This window comes from Thermobia domestica, chromosome 4 (assembly GCF_964235325.1).
Source record: "Thermobia domestica chromosome 4, izTheDome1.hap1.1, whole genome shotgun sequence".
NCBI lineage: Eukaryota > Metazoa > Arthropoda > Insecta > Zygentoma > Lepismatidae > Thermobia > Thermobia domestica.
The window spans coordinates 291,062,794-291,084,783 of record NC_137457.1 but is presented as its reverse complement, the minus strand read 5'-3'; the positions used below and the strand labels follow the sequence as shown (position 1 = coordinate 291,084,783).

At 36.7% G+C, this 21,990-nt stretch overlaps 1 protein-coding gene across 1 annotated transcript in view; it reads right to left on the bottom strand.

Moving 5' to 3' along the window:
• LOC145684163 (uncharacterized) overlaps window positions 1–17,803 on the bottom strand; it is a 39,303-nt gene extending 21,500 nt beyond the window's left edge. The window contains exon 1 of the mRNA XM_081756147.1: window positions 17,241–17,803. Coding sequence (XP_081612273.1) covers window positions 17,241–17,352 — 112 coding nt within the window. The 5' untranslated portion in view covers window positions 17,353–17,803. The remainder of the gene's footprint in view (window positions 1–17,240) is intronic.
• Between the last annotated feature and the right edge of the window lie 4,187 nt (window positions 17,804–21,990).

The following is a 21,990-nucleotide window of genomic DNA, read 5'->3' as shown; positions in this document are numbered from 1 at the left end:
GGAGAAGAAGTCTCATATCTGATATTATCACACTGTTACAACCGGAAGTTATGGGTCTATTACTTCCTGTTTGAATATTAAATACACATAGTTTGGAAGTTTACTGTAATTTAACAAATGTTAAACGAAATTCTCTTATTATAAGAAAAGAAGAGTCATTACCAACTAAGTGCTCTGTGACGTCACAGTTTTTCTTCCTTTCTCAAATTGAATAGAGAGGAGAAGGAGCCGGTAGGTAGTGTTGCCCACGAGACGAGAAACTTCTCAACTCGAAAATGTTTTTGATTTGATTTGATTTTAGCGCCCCTTTCAGCATCAAGGCTATATAAGACGTGTACCTACAGGTTAAAAAATGAAATGAAATCTTTAAGTTTAACGTCCCACGATTATGCCGGTTAGGGTAAAGGAGACGGTGATGATGAGAAATGAATGAAATGGTGGAATGAAGAAAGTGGGAGGAAACGGGAGAACCCCGAGAAAACCCACGAGCACGGTGTTTGTCTACCACAAGGTCTACACGGCGCGAGCGGGGATCGAACCAGGGAGGTGAACCGGAGGTGAACGCTCTACCACTGAGCCACCGCGCCCCCCTCCGACCTACAGGTTAATGTGGAATCCAAACCACATGAGCTTCCGCCGGGAATCAAACCCGAGTCTGTTACACCAAAAGGGGCGTACGCTAACCGCTTAGTCATGAGAGAGCTCAAATCGAAAATGAGATTATAGTTGAGACTGAAAGTACCGGTACATTTTTAAATTCTGGACTAGAAATATGACAAGTATTGTCTCGTTTTCAATGTCATCTTCCCCAATCTCTTAATTCTATTAGATTTTTCTTCTTCTGAGAAGCAACAAGATTCTTTTAATTAAAATACATCAATTTCCATGTACCTAACAACGAAATGTATAGGCATGCTAGTACTTATCAATTGGTATATTTATTCCTGTTTGGTCTACTCCTTTTTCATCTACCAATTTATATAATTATCTTTGTATTACCTTAGATTTAGGCGAAACCGTAATTCCTATTTGGCCTACTCCGTTCCGTCTAATCTTCCCGCTGAACAGGAATACTTAATGTCCTAGAGTTTTCTATCATTTTCATAACCAATCGTTGTTAACTCGGCGACACTGGCGCCAAGTCTCACAGACCCGTGCCATCTGTTTTGTAATTTTACCATATTTTTTCATACCTCTTCAAATTTTTCAAAGATACACTAAAATGTAATATTTGTATTGAATTTCGCAATATATCTGTTTAATATGCGTAATACAAAAGAAAATTATCAACAAAAAATATTTAAACAAAAATTATTAGGTAAAGATTTAAAAGTTAACAAATGGGTCTGTGAGATTAGGCGCCAGTTGTCGTGTTACATTAACAGGCGCCAGTCCCGAAGGGTTAATTGACAGCTGGATTAAGATACAACGTATTTGCAACTCTTCTTTACAACCACCTATCTTGGGAATTCTATCCTACATTAATCATACTTGGATTCCCGATTTCCTTATACCCAGGGGTAAAAGTGGATCTCAGCACCTTCTCCTTTAGCCTAACCGGGAAAGTGGGGGGACGCCATGGAAATTTTCTGGAAGCGGGCGGACGTCGTACTCACTTTCACCCCTGCTTACACCACCTTCTACTACAGCGTTTCCCAACCTTTTTCAACTTGCGGCACACTACAGGTGTAACTTGAATTCTCGCGGCACACCCATATTTTATATATATATATATATATATATATATATATATATATATATATATATATATATATATATATATATATATATATATATATATATATATATATAATTACTATTATTATTTGTAAATATAAAATACCGTGGTATTTTAATGTGATTACTGATCATCTTCTTACAGAGAAGAAAGCTCGATCACTGATTTTCCCCCGTGGTAAATAATTATGCTTATTTTTCATTCTAATTTTAAAATAGAAAACAATAGCAATGAAATTTAGGACTCGGGTTTTTAAAAATCCACTTTCTCTTTCGAAAATTGGACCTAATCTTTAACTAAAAGGGAAGATCACTAAATAACGAACAAATAAACAACTCTCCTATACTTTTAAAACACAAATGTAGGTAATTTGTATGCATGTTTGCTTTGCTGAATTTATTGAATAATATGGTTAAAATTTCAAGTTACAAAATAGTCAGCAATATATCGTACACAATCTCGAGAATTTATCCTGTGTTGCAATAATGGTCATGACAATGATAAATACGTTTTTCAACATTAAAAATGTACAGAAAAGTAATACAGTATGAAACTTAAAATTGTAGATTTATAGTAGAGGTTCATAGTAATGTGAAATACAAAGATACATTTTCCCCTACGTCTTGCAATTTGGTTCCTATAGAATTAATAATTTGTTTCGATTTTCTCGCGGCACACCAGCGGAACATTCGCGGCACACCAGTGTGCCGCGGCACACCGGTTGGGAAACGCTGTTCTACTATAAGATCACTTCTTGTCTCTTTGATACCACAGATTAAAGTCCCTCAGAAAATATATAAAATAGAATAAACGTGAAAGAAATGGAAATGACAAAACGCACGTAGAAAATGATGAGGGAAGAAATTGGATAGGGAAGGTAAAACATGAAATCGAAACATGCAAGAACAAAACAAAAAAGAAAAACTAAATATCTACTCCTATTCATTATTTTCCATTTCTTCAAAAACCCTGAATCGAAAGCAGTGATGCCAACCTATTTATATTATGGGATTTTCTGACAATGATTTCTCGAAATGGCGTAAAGGGATTTTTCATTTTAAAAAAAATGACAGGATTTATGGAGTTCTTCATGTATCTATTACATTGACGCCACCAAAATTGTCTATAAGCGAGTAGAAAATGAGTCTTCAAAAACTTTAAATTAATGCTAATTATCAATTTTTGTTACTATAAAACGCATGCAGAAATCGAAATAACTGGAAAATAAAGTTTATCTAGTTTTATTACCTTCGGTAGAAAATTATGACACAAAAGTCGTTTAAATATTAAATTCAAAACAAAATGTACTTTTTTTTTTCAACAGCATTTTCAATTCTTTTTCAATTAAGGAAAATACTTGTTTATAAACTGTTTGATAAACGTAGACGATGGAAAATCTTTGATAATTCAGTCATATATTGAAGAAAAAGACTGATATACACAAATTCCGTTGTTCATCTTTCCCAAGTTTAGAAAATTTTGTTATTGATATTGTGTGGAAGTTCAAGAGGAAAATGGGAATTTCTGCGTCTCCTGCCTCTCATCTGCCTCTCAAGATGGTTTTATAAAATTTCAGGTTGGCATCACTGATCGAAAGACGCAAACGTAGGATTTATAAGATAAGTGGAAAATGAAATTAATTTCTGTAAAGAAATTTCTAATAATCCTGTTATTTCAATTTCAATTGAGCCATTGATTATTATAGATGATGGGGAAAAAATTCTAAAACTATAATCCCTAAACAAATCAAATATCTAGGATCAATATTAACAGACAAAAACTATGTTCACGAAGAAATTAAATGTCTACTAAAAGAAGCGAATTCGGGTTATTATTCAGTTCAAAATCTCTTGTCGTCGTGAGTTCTGTCGAGGAATTTGAAGCTTAAAATATATAACACGATAATCATGTCTGTTGTTCTGTACGGTTGCGAATCATGGTCACTTACTCTGAGGGAAGAACATAGACTGAAAGTATTTGAAAACAAAATCCTAAGAAGAATATTCGAACCCAAGAGGAACGGGAATGGGGAATGGCGGAAACTTCATAACAAGGGACTACATAATTTATACGGTTTACCCCAACATTGTTAGGGTCGTCAAGTCTAGGAGGCTTAGGTGGGCAGGTCATGTAGCCAGAATAGAAGAAAGTAGAAACGCTTTCAAAATTTTAACTGGAAGTCCAATCGGCCATTAGGAAGAAGGGAGTACAAACTTAAGATGGATCTCGAAGAAATAGGAATATAAAGTAGAAATTGGATCCAGTTAGCTAAGGATAGAAGTCAGTTGAGAGCTTTTGTGAATGCAGCATTGAACCTCCGGGTTCCATAGGCCATTGAGTTAGTTAGTTAGTTAATCCCTAAACATTAAATATCCCTCTCCCGGAATATAGACGGAACAAAAATTTCAGTTCGGCTTTCATCTAAGATGACATACAAATAATGATACAATATAGCAGCAGGGTTGTAGTCTAGACAGGAAAAAGTCAAACAGGTTTTTGTGTTTTGCTTATATCTAAGTTAAGATTGAGATGATGATAAATTTTAAAAAAATGCTAACGTTAGCAGTGCTGTAGGCTAAACAGGACTAGGCCAAACAAGAATATCTAAGTTAAGATAATGACCTAAAATGCTGGCAGTGCTATAGGATAAACAGGAATAGGCCAAACAGAAATTCATGTTTCGCCTATATTTAAGATAAGAGAGAGACAATCATCTAAAATGCTGGCAGTACTATAGGCTAAACAGAAATTCCTGTTTCGCCTATATCTAAGATAAGATAATGATCTAAAATGCTGACAAGAGTATAGGCGAAACAGGAAAAGGACAAACAGGATTTCCTTTCTCATCTCATCAATGAAATAAAGACAATGATATAAAGTGACAATAAGGACTGTAGTTGAACCAGGAATAGGTCAAATTGGGAGACACCAATATGGCATTCATTTGTTCTTCCTATCTGTTCTGTTTGCTTATTCTGTGCAAGCACTTACAGCCTTGCTCTCTTGCATCCTGGGAGTTGATTTAACCTATAGTGGGAGACAATGTCATCCATATCTATGAAGAAAGATGTCCAGATAATATCTAAAGAAGAAAGAAAATGGAGTAGTGGATAACATATTTATATTCTATCCATAGTTATGTATAAAACATGTCAACAATTAAGCCCCCTGCCACAGTTTTTCTCAAACTGTGGTTCGCGGGCCACAAGTAGTTTTCGAAGTCTTCTTAGACATTAGTATAAAAAGACAGAAAAAAATAAAATTCAAGTAAATTACCTATTATACACTACAGGTAAGAATTTCGGATATAGATTAGTATATAAATACAATAAATTACACAATTTAATAAGATAATACAAATTCCATTGTCGGTTAGAGCTGACCGCTTCTTCAGCAACGATATTGCATGAGACGTGAACCTATAGCTTAACAAGCGATCCGAGTCACATGAACTTGTCTCTCGCGCCGAGAATCGAACCTGTGTCTCTCGCACCGAAGACGTTAAATATATAGCAAAGAGGGAGCTCAATATACAAATTCTAATATCTTATATACGTAGATATATTTATGCTTTGCTATCTTAAATAACTTAAACTAAACTAAATAACTAAAGATTTCTGCATTTTCTTAAGAAAACTATGGTTGCTCTAGAATAAATTAAATGAAATCTTTAAGTTTTACGTCCCACAGTTGTGCCGACTACACTGAAGGAGACGGTGATGATGAGAAATGAATGAAATGGTGGAATGAATAAAGTGGGAGGAAACGGGAGAACCCCGAGAAAACTCACGCACACGGTGTTTGTCCACCACAAAGTTCACTGGGCGCGAGCTGGGGTCGAACCAAGGACCCACGCACCAGAGGTGAACGCTCTACCACTGAGCCACCGTGACATCGCTCTAGAGGAGAAATGATTGATATCCCTTCAAAATACCTACACTACGTCTGAACTCTTTCTTCTCTTATAAATGCTATTTAGTTGGTATTATTTTTACTGAGAATATAGGTGGCAAAACTTTAGAAATTGCTTATTGTTTTATCGAGCGTAAAACAATATCAGTTACATACTACCTACAAAGAGTTACAATTACTTATGGATACCCTTCCCCCAAACTTCTTAATCCGCCAACACAAAGTTCTGGGTGAGTGTCTGGACATATAATAGTAAATGGAGAAATTGGAAGACTGATCAATTTTAGTGTATCTAACACCCAGTCTCGCTTTCTTAATTTATGCTAAATACTTCGTTGATAATGGCGTCTTAAAAATAAAAAAATATTTACCTGATAAAAGATAGATATGTCTTGTCAACAGCAGTGGATCACTTAGCACTTGTGCTACGATGACGCTTATTGTAAGGTCAAGGGGTTACTGACTGTAACTGCAGTAGCACGTGTCATCTGCTGCTTATCCGATTCATCTGCCGATGCAGGACAACAAATCGCGAGAAAACAAAAGGGACAGGTGCTGAAACGCACCGTAAACAATAACAATGCTGTTTTTTTTTATTCCCTCTTACTCAGACCTCAATTTCCAAAACTGAGTTGTCTTGGTTAACGCGGAAGTAGACATTAATCATTCGTTGTTTTTTTCTTTCATTACTTTTTTTTTTCTTTCTTGTGTCTGTGTCATCTGCTGGTCAAGAATTGACGCTTACAGAACAATGACTTCCGTAGCATCACACAAGCCGTTGCGTGTGTTTCAGATTTGTCTGATGCTACACGGATGATTGGAAGGAAATTAGTCAGACCTTCCCATTGAAAGTATGATTACAATTAAGGTAACCATATGTCTCGATTACTCGGGATTGTCCCATTTTAGGAACAAAATATTGTCCCCGTTTATTTTAAGAATGACAAATTTTACCCCGATTTTTTAAGTGTAAAGTCATTAAGTGTTTTACTCACTAGTTTCAAATTTAAAAACTACTAGCAACAGTTACCCGTTTCGCTGGGTTAAATTACGAAAAAATAGTATATGTTCCATCAGTTAGTCACTTTTAGTATTACTAAAGCGCTCTCTTATATTGGTCATTTTTGATCATTTTTATATATCTCCCCCTCCCCCAAGTTGCGGAGCTGAATTTGTTTAAACAGCATCAGAAGTGACACTATTCATCTCAGCGACCCCGAAAACTATAGATTCAACACTAATATCGGTCATTTTCGATCATTTTTAAATGTCTTTCCCCCTCCTTCTCTCCCTCCCCTAAGTTGCACCGTCCAAGTGGTATGATAAAAATCATCCTAGGCCCAAACTCCATCTATGTTGAAAATTTGATCGAGATCGGTTGGGTGGTTCAAGAGATTAGGAGTCACAAACATAGTCACATTCAATTTTATAATATGGATAGTGTTATAATGAGTTTCATAGTTACTAAGTAACCTGACTTACATGTACTTAAGGGCCTTCACTACAGCGAAATTAAACTACCGCTAATTTTAGAGTTTTTCTGTAATATCTTCAAAACAAATACAAATATTCGAAAAGCAGAAACGTAGTGAACTAGACAATACGATTTTGCATGTGATATCATTACCACAATTCACCTATCTGCTTTTGGTATGCCGCTATTTACAGAACCCGCAAAAAATGCTAAATCTATCTACAGTTGCAAATCAAAAGCAGATAGATGAGTTGTGATAACGGTATAACATGCAAAATGGTATTGTCTAGTTCACTACGTTTCTGCTTTTCGAATATTTTTTATTTGTTTTGAAGATATTACAGAAAAACTCTAAAATTAGCGGTAGTTTAATTTCGCTGTAGTGAAGGCCATTAATGCAATAGGTACTTTAAGCAAATAAGATTGGAGTAATTTATTTATTTATTTATCTTTCCACCATAGGAATTCTAAGTTCATGGCTTCGTCAAATTCAAATTGTTTGATAACATTTTACCGATAATACATTTTACATTCTAATAAAGATACAACATAACAATAATTCTAAAATAGTAACGTAATTTTCAAACACTAATTGCCGCTTGTAATATCCTGTAGACCCATATACCAGTATTTGTTCAACACAGAAAATAAATTTTACAGAATCCTCAGATTCAAGACATTCCTCTATGTTGTAGAAGGTAAATAATAATAATAATAATAATAATAATAATAATAATAATAATAATAATAATAATAATAATAATAATAATAATAATAATAATAATATAATTAAAAATTTGGCATTTGTTTCACAGAATGGGGTAAGTTATTACATAATTTTAGGGTGCAACATACTTGCGCACACTTGAGATCCAAGATTGCGCACACTTTTCAGTTATACAGATCAAGATCCAAAAATCCAGGTTTGCGCACAGTTCTTTTTACAACGTTGCAAAACTTAGATGTTTACAGGGTGTCCCAAAAGTAGGTATACAGTACCGTACTGATCAGGCTCATTGCATTTTATAACATTTCTTATTGTTATCTTTCAGATAGGCTTAGTTTCTTTATTATTTGTTTTTAATGTGTTTTTACTTACATCTTAAGCTAGGAAGATCCGAAGCAAATAAACCCATAAACTAGAATGTTATACTTGATCAATGCAGGGGTGTATACCTACTTTTGGGCCACCCTGTACTATTATGAAAATGAAAAACTAACTTTGTGTTAACCAGATCAAAACAGCATAGTCTATGTGTCAAAAATTTACTTTACTTTCTCTGGCAAGTATGAAACACTATTTGAGACTCAGCATCCACGAAAACGGACTTTTCTCCTTTCGCCGTAATAATATCTTGAACCCGGGTCTCAAACGCCAAAGGCGCGTACGCTAACCGCTTAGCTACGAAGGAGCTCGTCGAGTCATTGGCTCAGTTGAGCTGAGTCGAACCAAGTTGATGGACTCGCTTCAATGGAGCTCGCTGATGCTGATGACTCACATGAGCCGAGTTGGTGGCTCATCCCAGCCAAGCCGGCTAAATTGATCTGAGCAGATGGCTCTTCATCCCAACCGAGCTGGCTCGAGCTGTTCGCTGAGTTGAACCGAGCAGAGCCGGTTGACATCACTGTCCGGGTTAGGCTTATGCTTGGGCTCAAAACTTAGACCGTGCAGGCCTCAGCCTTGACGGTAACAACTACAGTATATATACAGGGTGTTTCATATTAAACGTCCAGTGCTTATAAATAAGAAACGGCTGGGAATAAAAAGATGAAACAAAAACTGAGATAGGAAAATGTCATAGAGCACATTACATGGTGTTGTTGTGGTGAAATACTCTAAAATTAGCGGTAGTTTAATTTCGCTCTAGTGAAGACCCTTAAAGCTCTAATTTCTTTGTACCAGAAGTGGTACAAACGAACATTTTTGCGGTACTCTCCGGCACAAACGATTGGCATAGGTTTTGTTTCGAAATTCCAAGGTGTGTGTGTGGGAGGGGGGGGGGGAGACTGGTGAAATGTACCTTCATTATACTGGAATTTCAACTGGCATGCCGACCCAATTTAACCAGTGTTATTCGTTCAAGTTAGTGTGAAAATAAATGTTATTTTATGCTTAAAATTCAATAGATTTAAATGAAATCCCAACATATGCCACACTTATCCAAAGAGAGGTTGCTCACCAGGAGCGCTTTCACAGGGAAAGATTCAAGCGGGTCCGCTCCCCCCCCCCCCCCGAAAAAAATATTCGTATCTCAACACTTATTTGAACACTTTCTGAACAAAATTATAATGGTTTAACAGGGAAATGATTGACGTAGCATGAAAAATTGATCTTAGACACTTCATATGTAATCTTTCTCTTATGAAAAAACAATCTAGTTCTATCCCTTTTTAATGTAAGTGGAAGCATTTTACAATCATGTGTCGTCTTTTTTTTTGGGTGGGGGGGGTGCAGAATAATGCCCGTTAAATATTACATAGACCCTAAATGAAGTGGCTTGTAGTATTTGACCTCCCCCGAAAACATTGCACCTCTCGCAGCAAAATTTTCTGGGTGCGCGCCTGTTGCTCACAAACCTTCTAATTAAAACAGGTGCTTTCCCATTTAAGGAGTTCATGAATGAGCTCTTTTGCATACAACTCTGATAATTAAAGTTTCATCTTTAAGCTAACAATCATCGTGTGGTGACACCGATTTTTCAAAATAGAATGACTACAGTACAGAATACCTACTTTGAAAATATGTTTATTCTCTTTTAAAAAATTCCCAGAGAAGAATAACAGTGGGTGGTTACCTGCACCTTCTATCGCAGAGACATCTTGGGATCTGCTGATTATAATTCGGTAAACCTGCCATATTTTTTTCATGAGAATACGGGACACCTTCGATCTCTCCCAAGGTGACCAGACGTCCCGTTTTAGCCGGGACAGTCCCCCTTTTCCAACCGTTGTCCCGTTTTTTCTGATTCTCGAACGGGACGCCTAAATGTCCCGTTTTTAAGTAAAAATGACCTAGGTGTCCCGTAATTATTATTCAAAATATAAATCGTCAATGCAAATTCTCTCTTCCGTACCAACACTCGTTGCCAAGGCCCAGCCGTGTCTAGAACTTCTGAATTTTCAAATGGAAATTGAGTGTTCGTGGTTCAAGTGGGAATTCTGAGTGTTCAACTAGTTAAAAGAACGCGCAATTGGGAACCATTATTTGTTGTGTGGTACACGTAAAGTTTGAAAGGGTGTGTTATCACTCTTGTGTATTTTGTAAATTGAGAACACTGCTGAGTCCCAAAATGCAATCTGGAAGTCAGATATCTTCTCCCCCCCCCCCCGTAGCCGATTCGTATGCGTCCCGTTTTCGCAAGTGAAAATTCTGGTCACCTTGATCTCTCTCCCCATTTTCAGTGATTTATCTGAAATTAATACAAAGAAGTACAATCTGTTCTCAGGAAATTTTATGCTTCTGGGGAATTCCTATAAGCGTGTTCCATTTCCATGAGTTATTATTATTATTATTATTATTATTATTATTATTATTATTATTATTATTATTATTATTATTATTATTATTATTATTATTATTATTATTATTATTTGGACACGCTTCAAATTGGAAGGAAAAGTGCACATCCGTATAGGCATTCTTGTTAATACTTTACTTGTGATGTACAATATTATTAAAAACAACTAACTCGTGCTCTTAATCACAAAGATTTCAGATCCCCTTGACTGCCAACGAACAATTGCAACTGCGCTGCAAGTCTAATCTATTAGTTTGCTCGCTATGAAATTGGAAAGATGGGTGTAGTGATATCCTACTCCAAGCTGTTTCATGTTATAACTTATTGTTCTTTCACTAATAATAGAGTTCCCAGTCAATAAGCTGATATTGACAGCAGGAATAGGACGATACTAAAATACGGGACATTTGCTTGTCCCGACGAAATTTACGGGGGCGCGGGACACTCGGGTCCAAAATCGGGACTGTCCCGTATTTTACGGGACGTATGGCAGGCTTATAGTTAGGGATTTAGTGAACTATGCTAAAACTAAAATTAAAATAAAAGTGAGATAAAAGATCAAGTTCTGTCATGATACTTGCGCTGTTGAGTATCAAGAAATGGAATAAAATTGTGTACAAGTGATCGAGGGAAAGTTTTATGATCTGTTATTATTATTATTATTATTGAATAAATAATAGCCGCTAGAGGTTCTGTATATATGCCTTCATGAATAATGCCCTGCCAGAAAGAAACAGGCCAATAAAATAAGATAATAATCTCGTTCCAAAGCTATCATCGATTAGCACGGGTTTATAAAACTGTTTTCTTTCTTCTACTTATTGATGTGTGCGTAGTCGTATGATTGAATACATTTCAGGTCTTTTGTAATTGACCTATTTTCTTGTTGAATAGAAAACTATTCTAAAGCTACAAGTATTTACTACAATACCTAACAAATTTTCATGTTTTTTTTTTTTTTATTTTATTTTTTTTCTTCGTGTTTGGTAATTGCGGTGCTCCGGTGCATACAACAAAACTAAAACATTAACTACTGTTATGTGAGTGTCTACAATAACGTCTAGTTTATTAGGAATCTGTCACCAGTAAAAATACAGGGTGGCCCAAAAGTAGGTAAACAGTCCCGTGCTGATAAACTCATTGCTTTTTATATTATTTCTTAGTGTTATCCATCAGGTAGACTTAGTTTCTTTATTATCTATTCTTAATGTCTTTTTACTTATATCTTAAGCTCGAAGCAACCGAAGTAAATAAATCTATAAGCTAGAATGTTATATTTGATCAATGCAAGGGTGTATACCTACTTTTGGGCCACCCTGTACAGCAAGCCAGGCGCACATTCAGAAATGTTCGTTGTTAGTGGTCCAAGCTTTGAGGGGGGGGGGTGCCATTACGTCTATGTAGTATTGAGCGGGTATTATTCTATATCCGAGAAGACGATAAGTGATAAGTAAAATACTTCCAGTTTCATTTTCAGAACTAAGTTGCTTTTATAAGAGGAAAAGTGCAGATAAATTCTAAGATCAAATTTTCATGCTATATCAATCATTTCATGAACCATAAAACTGTCTTATTTATTTGTCATGTTGCTAAGGTAAATCATCTCCTACATATTGTAGAAGTTTCGTCAGTGGCGGATCTGGCCCGGGGCCGGGGGACCTAGGATACCCTCCCCAGTTCTTTTGATTGACAAAAATAATTAAAGCTATTATTTATATGTATTTATGTGGTCTTCATTTTGTTACTACAATAGGGGGCGCGGTGACTCAGTGGTAGAGCGTTCACCTCCGGTGCTTAGGGTCCCTGGTTCGATCCCAGCTCGCGCCGTGTGGACTTTGTGGTGGACAAAGACCGTGCTCGTAGGTTTTCTGGGGGTTCTCCCATTTCCCCCCACTTTCTTCATTCCACCATTTCCTTCATCTCTCATCATCACCGTCTCCCTTAGCCTAACCGGCATAATCGTGGGACGTAAAACAAATATTTCATTTCATTTTTGTTACTACAATCACGTCATCAATTTACACTTGCTTATACTATCAATCAATTAACACTAAAACACTATTTGTGGTCTGAGACTTGCTCATCAAGGTGTGATAATATTCGCGACTGTGCCTATACTATGTCAGTCTTTCGCTCCCCTTGGAAAAGAAAAATCCTGCGGATGTCCCTGCTCATGCAGTAAGGAAAGTAATATTTTGTTTAAAAACAAAAAAGAAAAAAAAAGCGCCAGGATATTTTACTATCAAAGGTGAAAGACGATAGTCAGCAATTCTTGTGTATAAAGCTTAAAAATGAAGACTGCAACCACATTTCAAGGTTTTTAGGATAACCTTTTAGGATAGTTTTCATCTTTGGCGGACAGGTACCTTCTGCATACAATTGCTTTCAAGTTTCAGCCCCGCCGGGACGACGCGTGGCAACAAAAGCTATACCGCCCGGCTCGGCGAGGTCCATCACAAACTTTTAGCGTCTCCGTGTAAAGTTATCTGTCGGCGATTGTTGGCTGGTAATGGGCAGAGAGAGGAAATTAACAGAGCGTGTCAAATCGAGGTGAACAGCAACAAGCAAAAACCCGTGTCTAAAATTACGTAATGAAAACGTTAATTAACGTGTGGGCCTACACACGTTCTCCCCCGTCTTCATACGGGCCGATTGATTATATTTAGACACGAATTAGACCGTTCTTTCAATCTCTCTATATATTGCGAAGTCTATATTACAGTTATTTAGAAATCCAGTTGCACGCGAAAAAAACAGGTTTGATTGTAGTTCTTCAACCCACAGATTAATTCCCTGCTGTTTCTCACAATTTATATTCCCATCATTGCTTTACTGAGTCAAGGTACTCCTATATTAAAAAGCTGCTTTTCTATTAAGATGTTTTAGTAGCTGTGTTATTATATACACCAATAGCATTGAATTGCAAAATTGATTAAATTTTATTAGTTTTACTAATAGGCAGTAACACAAAACGGAAAGTTTTCCATTTGTCACTAAAGGGTGTTTCAATAGAAATTGGTCTAGCTATACTAAACTTTAAACGACGAAGAACTCAACTGTTGCGTAAAGGATTGAAACCTTAATACCTAGTCCCCTAATTAAGCTAGGAAGGTAATTTTGGTATGAATGTGTTCCCGAAATATGAAGCTTGCTTCTGATATGCATTTTATGTATGTGGGGGATACCACGGAGGCGAGAGGGAGGGTAAATTTCGTGTTTTATTTTTTCAATTTTTTGCATCAGGTTTTTGGGGGACATTCCCCCTTAAGGGTACAGTCTTAAAACTTGGTATGTAAAGCAATGAAGTGGTCTATTAGTGTATTACATGCTAATGCCGTGCAAAAGTATTTGTTGCTTATATAGAGAAGGGGCAAAGTTGACCAATTTTTGAGTATTTTTTTTTCACGTAAATGACATATATTTTTAGGAGGGTTCTATATAACACTTCTTGATCGAATAGGACGGGAATTGCACAAATGTTACGTTGTTGGAATCTGTGATCCATATGCTTTCCAACGATGTACAAATCATGACTGTGTAATAATTAGGAAGGTCACCAGGTCCGACAACGTGAAGGTCTTTTGAATTTTTGAATTACGTATCTTAAGAGAGGTAAAGTTCTTTTTTTTTTTTTATTTTAAGTTAAGGCTAGAGTTATAACTATTCTATCAGGCCTTGTTTCCATTTTGTATTAATACACGATAACACACTGTGCAAGGTTATGTGATAATATGTTAAAAAAAAAACACTATCACGTAACAGTTTCAACACAATAACTGTGTCTTCATCAGACTTCCACTCCTCCCACTCCTTACGAGTCTTCTTCCCGGCGAAATTAAAATACCGCTAATTTTACAGTAATTATGTGATATCTTCAAATAGATAAAAGATATTGAAATATGGAACAAGAGCGCCCTGGACAATATTATTTTGCGTGAGGTAACGTTATCACAAGTAACCTAGTGGCTTAACGTTTTCAGTTGTTTAGAAACGCAAAGACAAATGCTGATTTTCAAAATGGCTCGAAATCGAAAGCAGATAAGTGAGTCGTGATAACGGTTTCTCATGTAAAATAATATTGTCTAGGGCGCTCTTGTTTCACATTTCGATTATCTTTTATCTATTTCAAGATATCACATAATTACTGTAAAATTAGCGGTGTTTTAACTTCGCCGGGATGAAGACTCTTAAGGCTAGAGTATATTATCATGAATTCCTAAACTTAAGAAAATGTGACTCTGCGTATGAAAATTCCTAATTAAAATTAACTTAAAACTTGTTTCAGAGTTTTTGAAAATTCCTTAAAACTCGAAATCAAATCACAGAACAAAGCCATGTTTATTTTAAAACATAATAAATGTGTAACGGGTTTCACAGACATCAGACAGTATCTGATGAAGCCAATATTATCAGTTGTTGGTGAAACTTTACACAGTTATTCATTTTTAAAATCAACATTGCATTGTTCAATGATTTTTATTTCGAGTTTAAGGAATTTTCAAAACTCTGAAACACGTTTTAATTTATTTTTAATTACGAGGTTTTATACGCAGATTCACACTTTCTTAAGTTTAGGAATTCATGATAATATATTCTATCCTTGATTTGATTTGATATCGAGTTTAAGTTAGTTAAGATAGCAAAGCTAATATGAACCAGTTAGCAGGGGCGTACAAAGAGGGTGGGTCCTGGGGGTTCGAAACCCCCCGAAATCCTAACTATTTGTAAATGTAGTCTACTTTTAGGGCAATTTTAGAAATGTTCATATAATTTAGCCTCAAATTGTATTTGGAGCGTCCCAAGAAAACCCTTTAGACACCTCCCGAAATAAATTCCTGCGTACGTCCCTGCCAGTTAGTTATTGACAATTCCGTTTCTAACGGAAAAAAAGACAGCTATTTCTGTAATATTAGAATTTTCTTTTCTTCCTTCGGTAAGTGCCCAATGTAAGAAAGAGTTCCCTTAAGTTGGAAATGTGAAATTCAGTATATAAATTCTTACGTAAAAGAAAAGTAAGGGAATACTGTTTCACATGCTAATGTTTCGGAAAACCTGCCGCTAATGGGGGGGGGGGGGAGATGTGCAATTTTAATAATATAGAAATTTCTGATTGTTTATTCCAAAAATACCCAATGTGAGGATTAATTTAAGTTGGATATTTGAAATTGGGAGTGGAACCTATTAATTAAAAACTAGCTGAACCTGCACTATCTACTCAGGACATCATTCTAACAGAGGCGGATCCAGGACCGACTTCTGGGGGGGGGGTTGTCTTACTGCTACTTAGAGATACATTTAAGAGCTTCAAACTCTGGGATGGGTTGTATTTAGATATAAAAAATAAGAAAGTTTCCTCTTCTGGGGGGACATCACCCCGATCGCCACCCCTGAATCCACCACTGCAATCTAATATGAGCTACATTTTCCCTATTATTTCCTCATTATGTCTGTACCACTGGCGCAAATCCCGGGGGGATGAAGGGGACATGTCCCCTTCAATCTTGGAAGTGAGGGGGACTGTCCCCCCAATAATCCGATTTGAAATGTGCATTTTGGAGAGAAATATGATGATTTTGTTCGACTGCCACTTCATCTACATCGCCTGATAATATACAACAGGTTCACCTTAGAAATCAGATCCATCTACCGTCCATCAGATCAAAGCCTCAAATCTGCCCGCCTCCCAATTGAAGACAACTCTGCTCCCCTGATCCTCCACAGAATTGTTTTCCAACTTCATAAACATTTTGAACATCGCTTAAACAAACAAACAAACAAACAAACAAAAGAGAGAGAGAGAGAGAGAGAGAGAGAACGGCCTTACCCGTTCCCCCCAATATTGAAGACAAATTTGCGCAGCTGGTCTGTACATATTCATTTACAGACAAGTGAAAGACGGAAGGACTCGCAAAGGGAATACCGTAAATTGTTATAGACGAACATAATAATTGGCAGGCGTACCACTTCCTCTGTTTTCAAACTTTTTTGCATAAGGAACAGTTTTTCGTATTATTTTTCCGCCCTTGCTCCTTTTTACTGTGCGCCCTGGAGCTTCTGCTCCACTCGCTCCAAGGGCGCCCATGTTGTGGTTTCCAAGGAGGGGGGGGGCAAGTATAAGCGACATTTCAAATGTAGTCTCAAATTTCGCGGTAACTATTCTAAAAAATGTATTGGGTTTTCGATCTTCCGAAGTACAATTTCCTCTAGAGGGGGTAAGCGTCCCACCTTGCCCTCCCTGATGGGCGCCCTTGACACGCTCCATTGTAGTTACGCCACTGTGGTTTAGTGAATGTGAAAAGAAGTATTCCCAGATGAACTATATTGTAATTTTATTTATAATGACTGTTTCTTTGATGTTGATCTTAATAGGACCACCCCTTACACAGTTGAACCTTCGCGAATATGGCTATTCCGATGTTGTCAATCAGTAGTTGATACTAGAAGCAAGAAGCGATTTAGAGACAACGGTGGTTGGTTGACATCGGACGATATGTAAAACTGTGAAAGTTGTAATAACTTATAATGATAGGGGCTCGTTTCCTCGAGCAAATAAGCACTGATTACAATTAAATAAATTAATATAACTATGTAGTCTTACCTTGGTGCTCATCTGTAGTAATATTCTTCATAACTCTGCTTTTCTTCTCTTGCACACAGTTTGAAGAAGTTAAAGCTAAAGACACGGCCCACGGGATACTTCCACGCTGCATCTCGATACAAGAAGCAAATGACAACTACTGTATTTCTTTGACTTTACCTCAAAAATCTATATTGAAGGAACATCTGGAGTGAACGAAAGCACTGTCCCCCAGGCGACAATTTTGTTAATCCTTTCCTTTTGGCCTGGACTTTTGCGTCCTTCCGTTTGATTCCCAATGCACTTTCATCCTTGCGCGAGAAGGGGGAGGTATTGTTTCAAAAACCACAGGGGGTGGCTTCGAATGCATTATCAGCTGGGTGGTAAGTGCTACCATAAATATTGGTGTCCAGTTGCGGCGATAGGAGTACCAAAGGAAACAACTGAGGTATACTTGGAATCAGGCATTGCGTAGAAGATAATGCATCTCTTCCTCGCTGAGGTTTCTCGCGAGAGGGAGGCTTTACGCTCGGTGGGAAACTAGGGTTTCGTCACTTTTGTTTCGCAAAATGCTTTGTACTATCGTCCGAGACTTTGATCCAATGCAAGATACAAATCTTCATACTTACGCACAATATGGGAGAGTTAGGTTACTCAGTAACTATGTTTCTATAAACAAGGTCATTCTCAAGGTCATGTGTCATTTGAAACTCCCTTGGAAGAATGTCACATCCCAATTTGTGTCTTGGTAGCTCATGTGGTGCAGATCCCATGTTAAGTAGTACGTACGTAAGTCCACGTTTCATGTAGTCTCGCTGCTGAAAGGGACACTAAACTCAAATCTACTCATCTCAACTCGTGTTTTTGCTTAAAGTGCAGCCTTATTATTATTATTATTATTATTATTATTATTATTATTATTATTATTATTATTATTATTATTATTATTATTATTATTAAAAATTAATACAAAATATAAAGCTTATATTGTGAGGCTGCAAACAATTTGATACATATCTAACCAGAGTGAGCCCTGCGTGTGCGCCTTTGGTGCACGTGGTCTCAGGTGGAAGAGCTTTAAAAATTTGTACGGTATACAAATTTCATTGCCCTCGAAAGATGACACCGAGCAGCGGCGATACTAAGCCAAAACAATAAAATCTCATCTCAAGAGGCAAAAAATATCATTTTGCTTTTGAATTTCTTACATTATATTAATTAGAAAAAAAAAAAGATTAAAAATGTGTACTGCCGTGCTACTTACTTTTTTAAAAAAAGTGACTGAATCATCCGTAAATTTCGATCTTTCATGTTTGCAAAATAGTCTACGAATAAGTGTTTTTCTTCATTGAAAATAAGGAGACCTATATTTTATTATCAGATCAAATTATTCGATCAGATTATTATCAGATTATTCGATCACCTTCTAAACACATTTATTGTGGAACAGTTAAGAAGTTGATTGGTTTCCGTTTACTATTTTAGTTTCTTCCTTTCGTTCGTTCGTTCATTTTGCTTTATTTTATTTTCTTAAACAGCAGAAAATGGAGGATACGGTGGGTCAGTGGTACGGTGCTTACCTCTAGTACGTGGAGTCCCTGGTTTGATCTCCGGACACGTAAGTTTGTGATGGAGAACATCGTGCTTTTTGTGGGTTTTCTCCGGGTACTGCCGTTTCTTCCCACTTTCTTATTCTACCATCATCATTCACTTGCTTTAGTCATCGTCTCCCTTAGCTTAAAGGGCACAATCGTAGGACGTTAAACTCAAAGATTTCATTTTTAAACAGCGAAATATAATTCATGTTCCTAGGAGTCAAACTATTCCACAAACCCTTTCCTAGCTCTTCCTGCTGGTTTTACTGACTAGCATATATGTCTCTGGTGAACGTGGTCCCGTGTTCAATCTCTGATGGGAAAGCACAAACATTTAATTTCATAATCATTGACTTTCATTAATCATCAATCTCCTTTAGCGTACAGGACATTGCCGTGGAAAAGTTAAACGTAAAACAAAATACTTTTTCTCACTAGCATGCAGTTTTCCTGTAATACGGAAATTCATATTTGTAAATGAAGTATGTATGTTGGTAGTTAAAGCGGCCATTTTCCATATATGCGATATGTGTGTCCACCGTTAAAGTCACCGTTACCCATTAAGAAGTCAACAGATTGACTCCATTAACGAAGAATTAACGAATTGACTCAATTAACTCGAAGGATTAACGGATTGACTCCATTAACTCGAAGGATTAACGGATTGACTCAATTAACTCGAAGGATTAACGGATTGATTCAATTAACTCGAAGGATTAACGGATTGACTCCATTAACTCGAAGGATTAACGGATTGACTCAATTAACTCGAAGGATTAACGGATTGACTCCATTAACTCGAAGGATTAACGGATTGACTCAATTAACTCGAAGGATTAACGGATTGACTCCATTAACTCGAAGGATTAACGGATTGACTCAATGAACGAACTCGATCGAGATAATCGTTCTAGGTATCTACTGCAAATAATAATAATAATAATAATAATAATAATAATAATAATAATAATAATAATAATAATAATAATAATAATAATAATAATAATAATAAATGAGTTTCGTTTCACAGTGCGAAACTACGGTAGACTTCCAAACAATACAAATTCAATGCTGGAAATGAAATGGTACATCTATAACTACTGGTTGCAATAGAGGAATAAAATCGAAGGTGCCGGTAGAGTCTGATCCTCGGGCGCTGAATTCACATCATAAAGCCATTACTATCTATTTCTTACTTTTTTTTTTTTTTTTTTTTTTTTTGGTAACGATAAAGGATGAACGGCTTTGGTTTGAATAGAAGGTTAAACAGATAGAACCTATTCTTGGGACACGGAATCAATTGCAAGAAAACCGCTTCTCAATATCTCTATCAGTTTTTCGTCTACGAAAATCAGTATTGAAACCAGAAATACTAGCAAATTCAACCACTTCAGGTTTCGAGATAATGTTGCGGGCTGTGATGATACTCTTGCGATACTGTATCGATTGAAAAAAAAAAAAAAAAGAGAGAGAGAGAGAGAGAGAGACAAAATCTATTCCTGGGAAGCTCACATGTCGACAGACGAACGGACGTCCAAACAAGTTCTATAAGGCTTCAAGCACTTAGGCATAGCATTGTTCGGAAGTGTAATAGGCCTAATTTAAAAATTAATTCGTTTTTGTTCAATTATCGTCATGTGAAGTAACGGACGAACGGACTATTAACATTACATTCTTAGGTCTAAGGCCTAGTAACGTAATCCTTAAACAATTTTGTGGTGCTCCTTGTTTTCTTTCTGGGATGTGAGGTTCCTGATTCGATTACCGGTGAAGTAAATTTCTGGTGGATAACATCGTCTGCGTGGGTTTTCTCAGGGTGTCTCCGTTTCCTTCCACTTTCTCATTCCACACCAACTCTTCCATCATCATTCATTTACTTTAATCATCGTCTTTCTTAGGCTAAAGGGCATAATCATGGGACGTTAAAATCAAAGATTTCATTTTTCAATTGGAGGATATTTAGACCAGAACGAGAATAGGTTCTCGAGGCTAAAACGAAAATCGAGGTAAGTATAATCAAGACGAGACCGAGACCGAGCCTAATACGATTATTCTGGACTCGAGAGGAAACCCAGACTGAGACCGCTATATATATATACACAGGGTGTTAATGAACTTTACCGACAAACTTTAAGAGGTGATTCCTCACATTAAAATAAGACAAAAAGTCCATATTGGCCTATGCGAAAAGTGCATAGTTACGGAGCTAGGTCTGTTCAAACGCGAAAAAGCTAAAATTAAAGAGGCCCTATTTCGAATTCGAGAGAATGTGGATGGTGGTTCTTATCAGTGTAAAGGAAGCCAGGCATACACAATCCAAAAGTGCATATTTCATCAATTGTCAATAGGCATAAAGGTTATTCCCTACAGGTTGTAGTTCTCAAATATGTTTTCAACAGAGTTTTCAGATAACCCTGATTTCAAGAAGGGTCCAAAAAAGGCACAAGGTAAACTTTGACAACAATGGACATCCAATGCTTCCGAGGGAAGGCGGTACTGCTAAGAACCGGCAGCTCTATGTTTCTTTGTGTTCGCAATAACGAGTGATGATATGTGTTTCGTCACGGTATATTTCACGTTTTCTTCACGTATATGCGTGAAAGAAAACATCGCACCATGCTTTTTCCCGAGTACGAGAGACCGGACATCGCACCAAAGGATTCCGTGTTTATTGCTATCAAGGCTTATCGTTTGCCTACTTTGGACCAATCATAAAATCAGAGCATATCTCAAAATTCGATAGATGGCACGTCTTAGAATTTCACCCTGCAGGGAATAATCCGTACACCCATTGAATATTAATGAAATATACATTTTTCGATTGCGTATGCGTGACTTCCTTTACGCTGATAAGGATCACCATCCACAGTCTCTCGAATTCGAAATAGGGCCTCTTGAAATTTGGCTTTTTCGTGATTTTGGACAGCTCTAGCTCTGAAACTATGCACTTTTCGCCATAGGCTTATATGAACTTTTCCTCTTATTTTGATGTGAGGAATCACCTCTTAAAAGTTTGTCGGTATAGTTCAGTAACACCCTATATATATATATATATATATATATATATATGTGTGTGTGTGTGTGTGTGTGTGTGTGTGTGGTGGGCAGCATTTTATATATTAAAATCACTAAAAATGTTTTAGTAACGTAAATAGCTAAAATGCGAAAACCTCTGT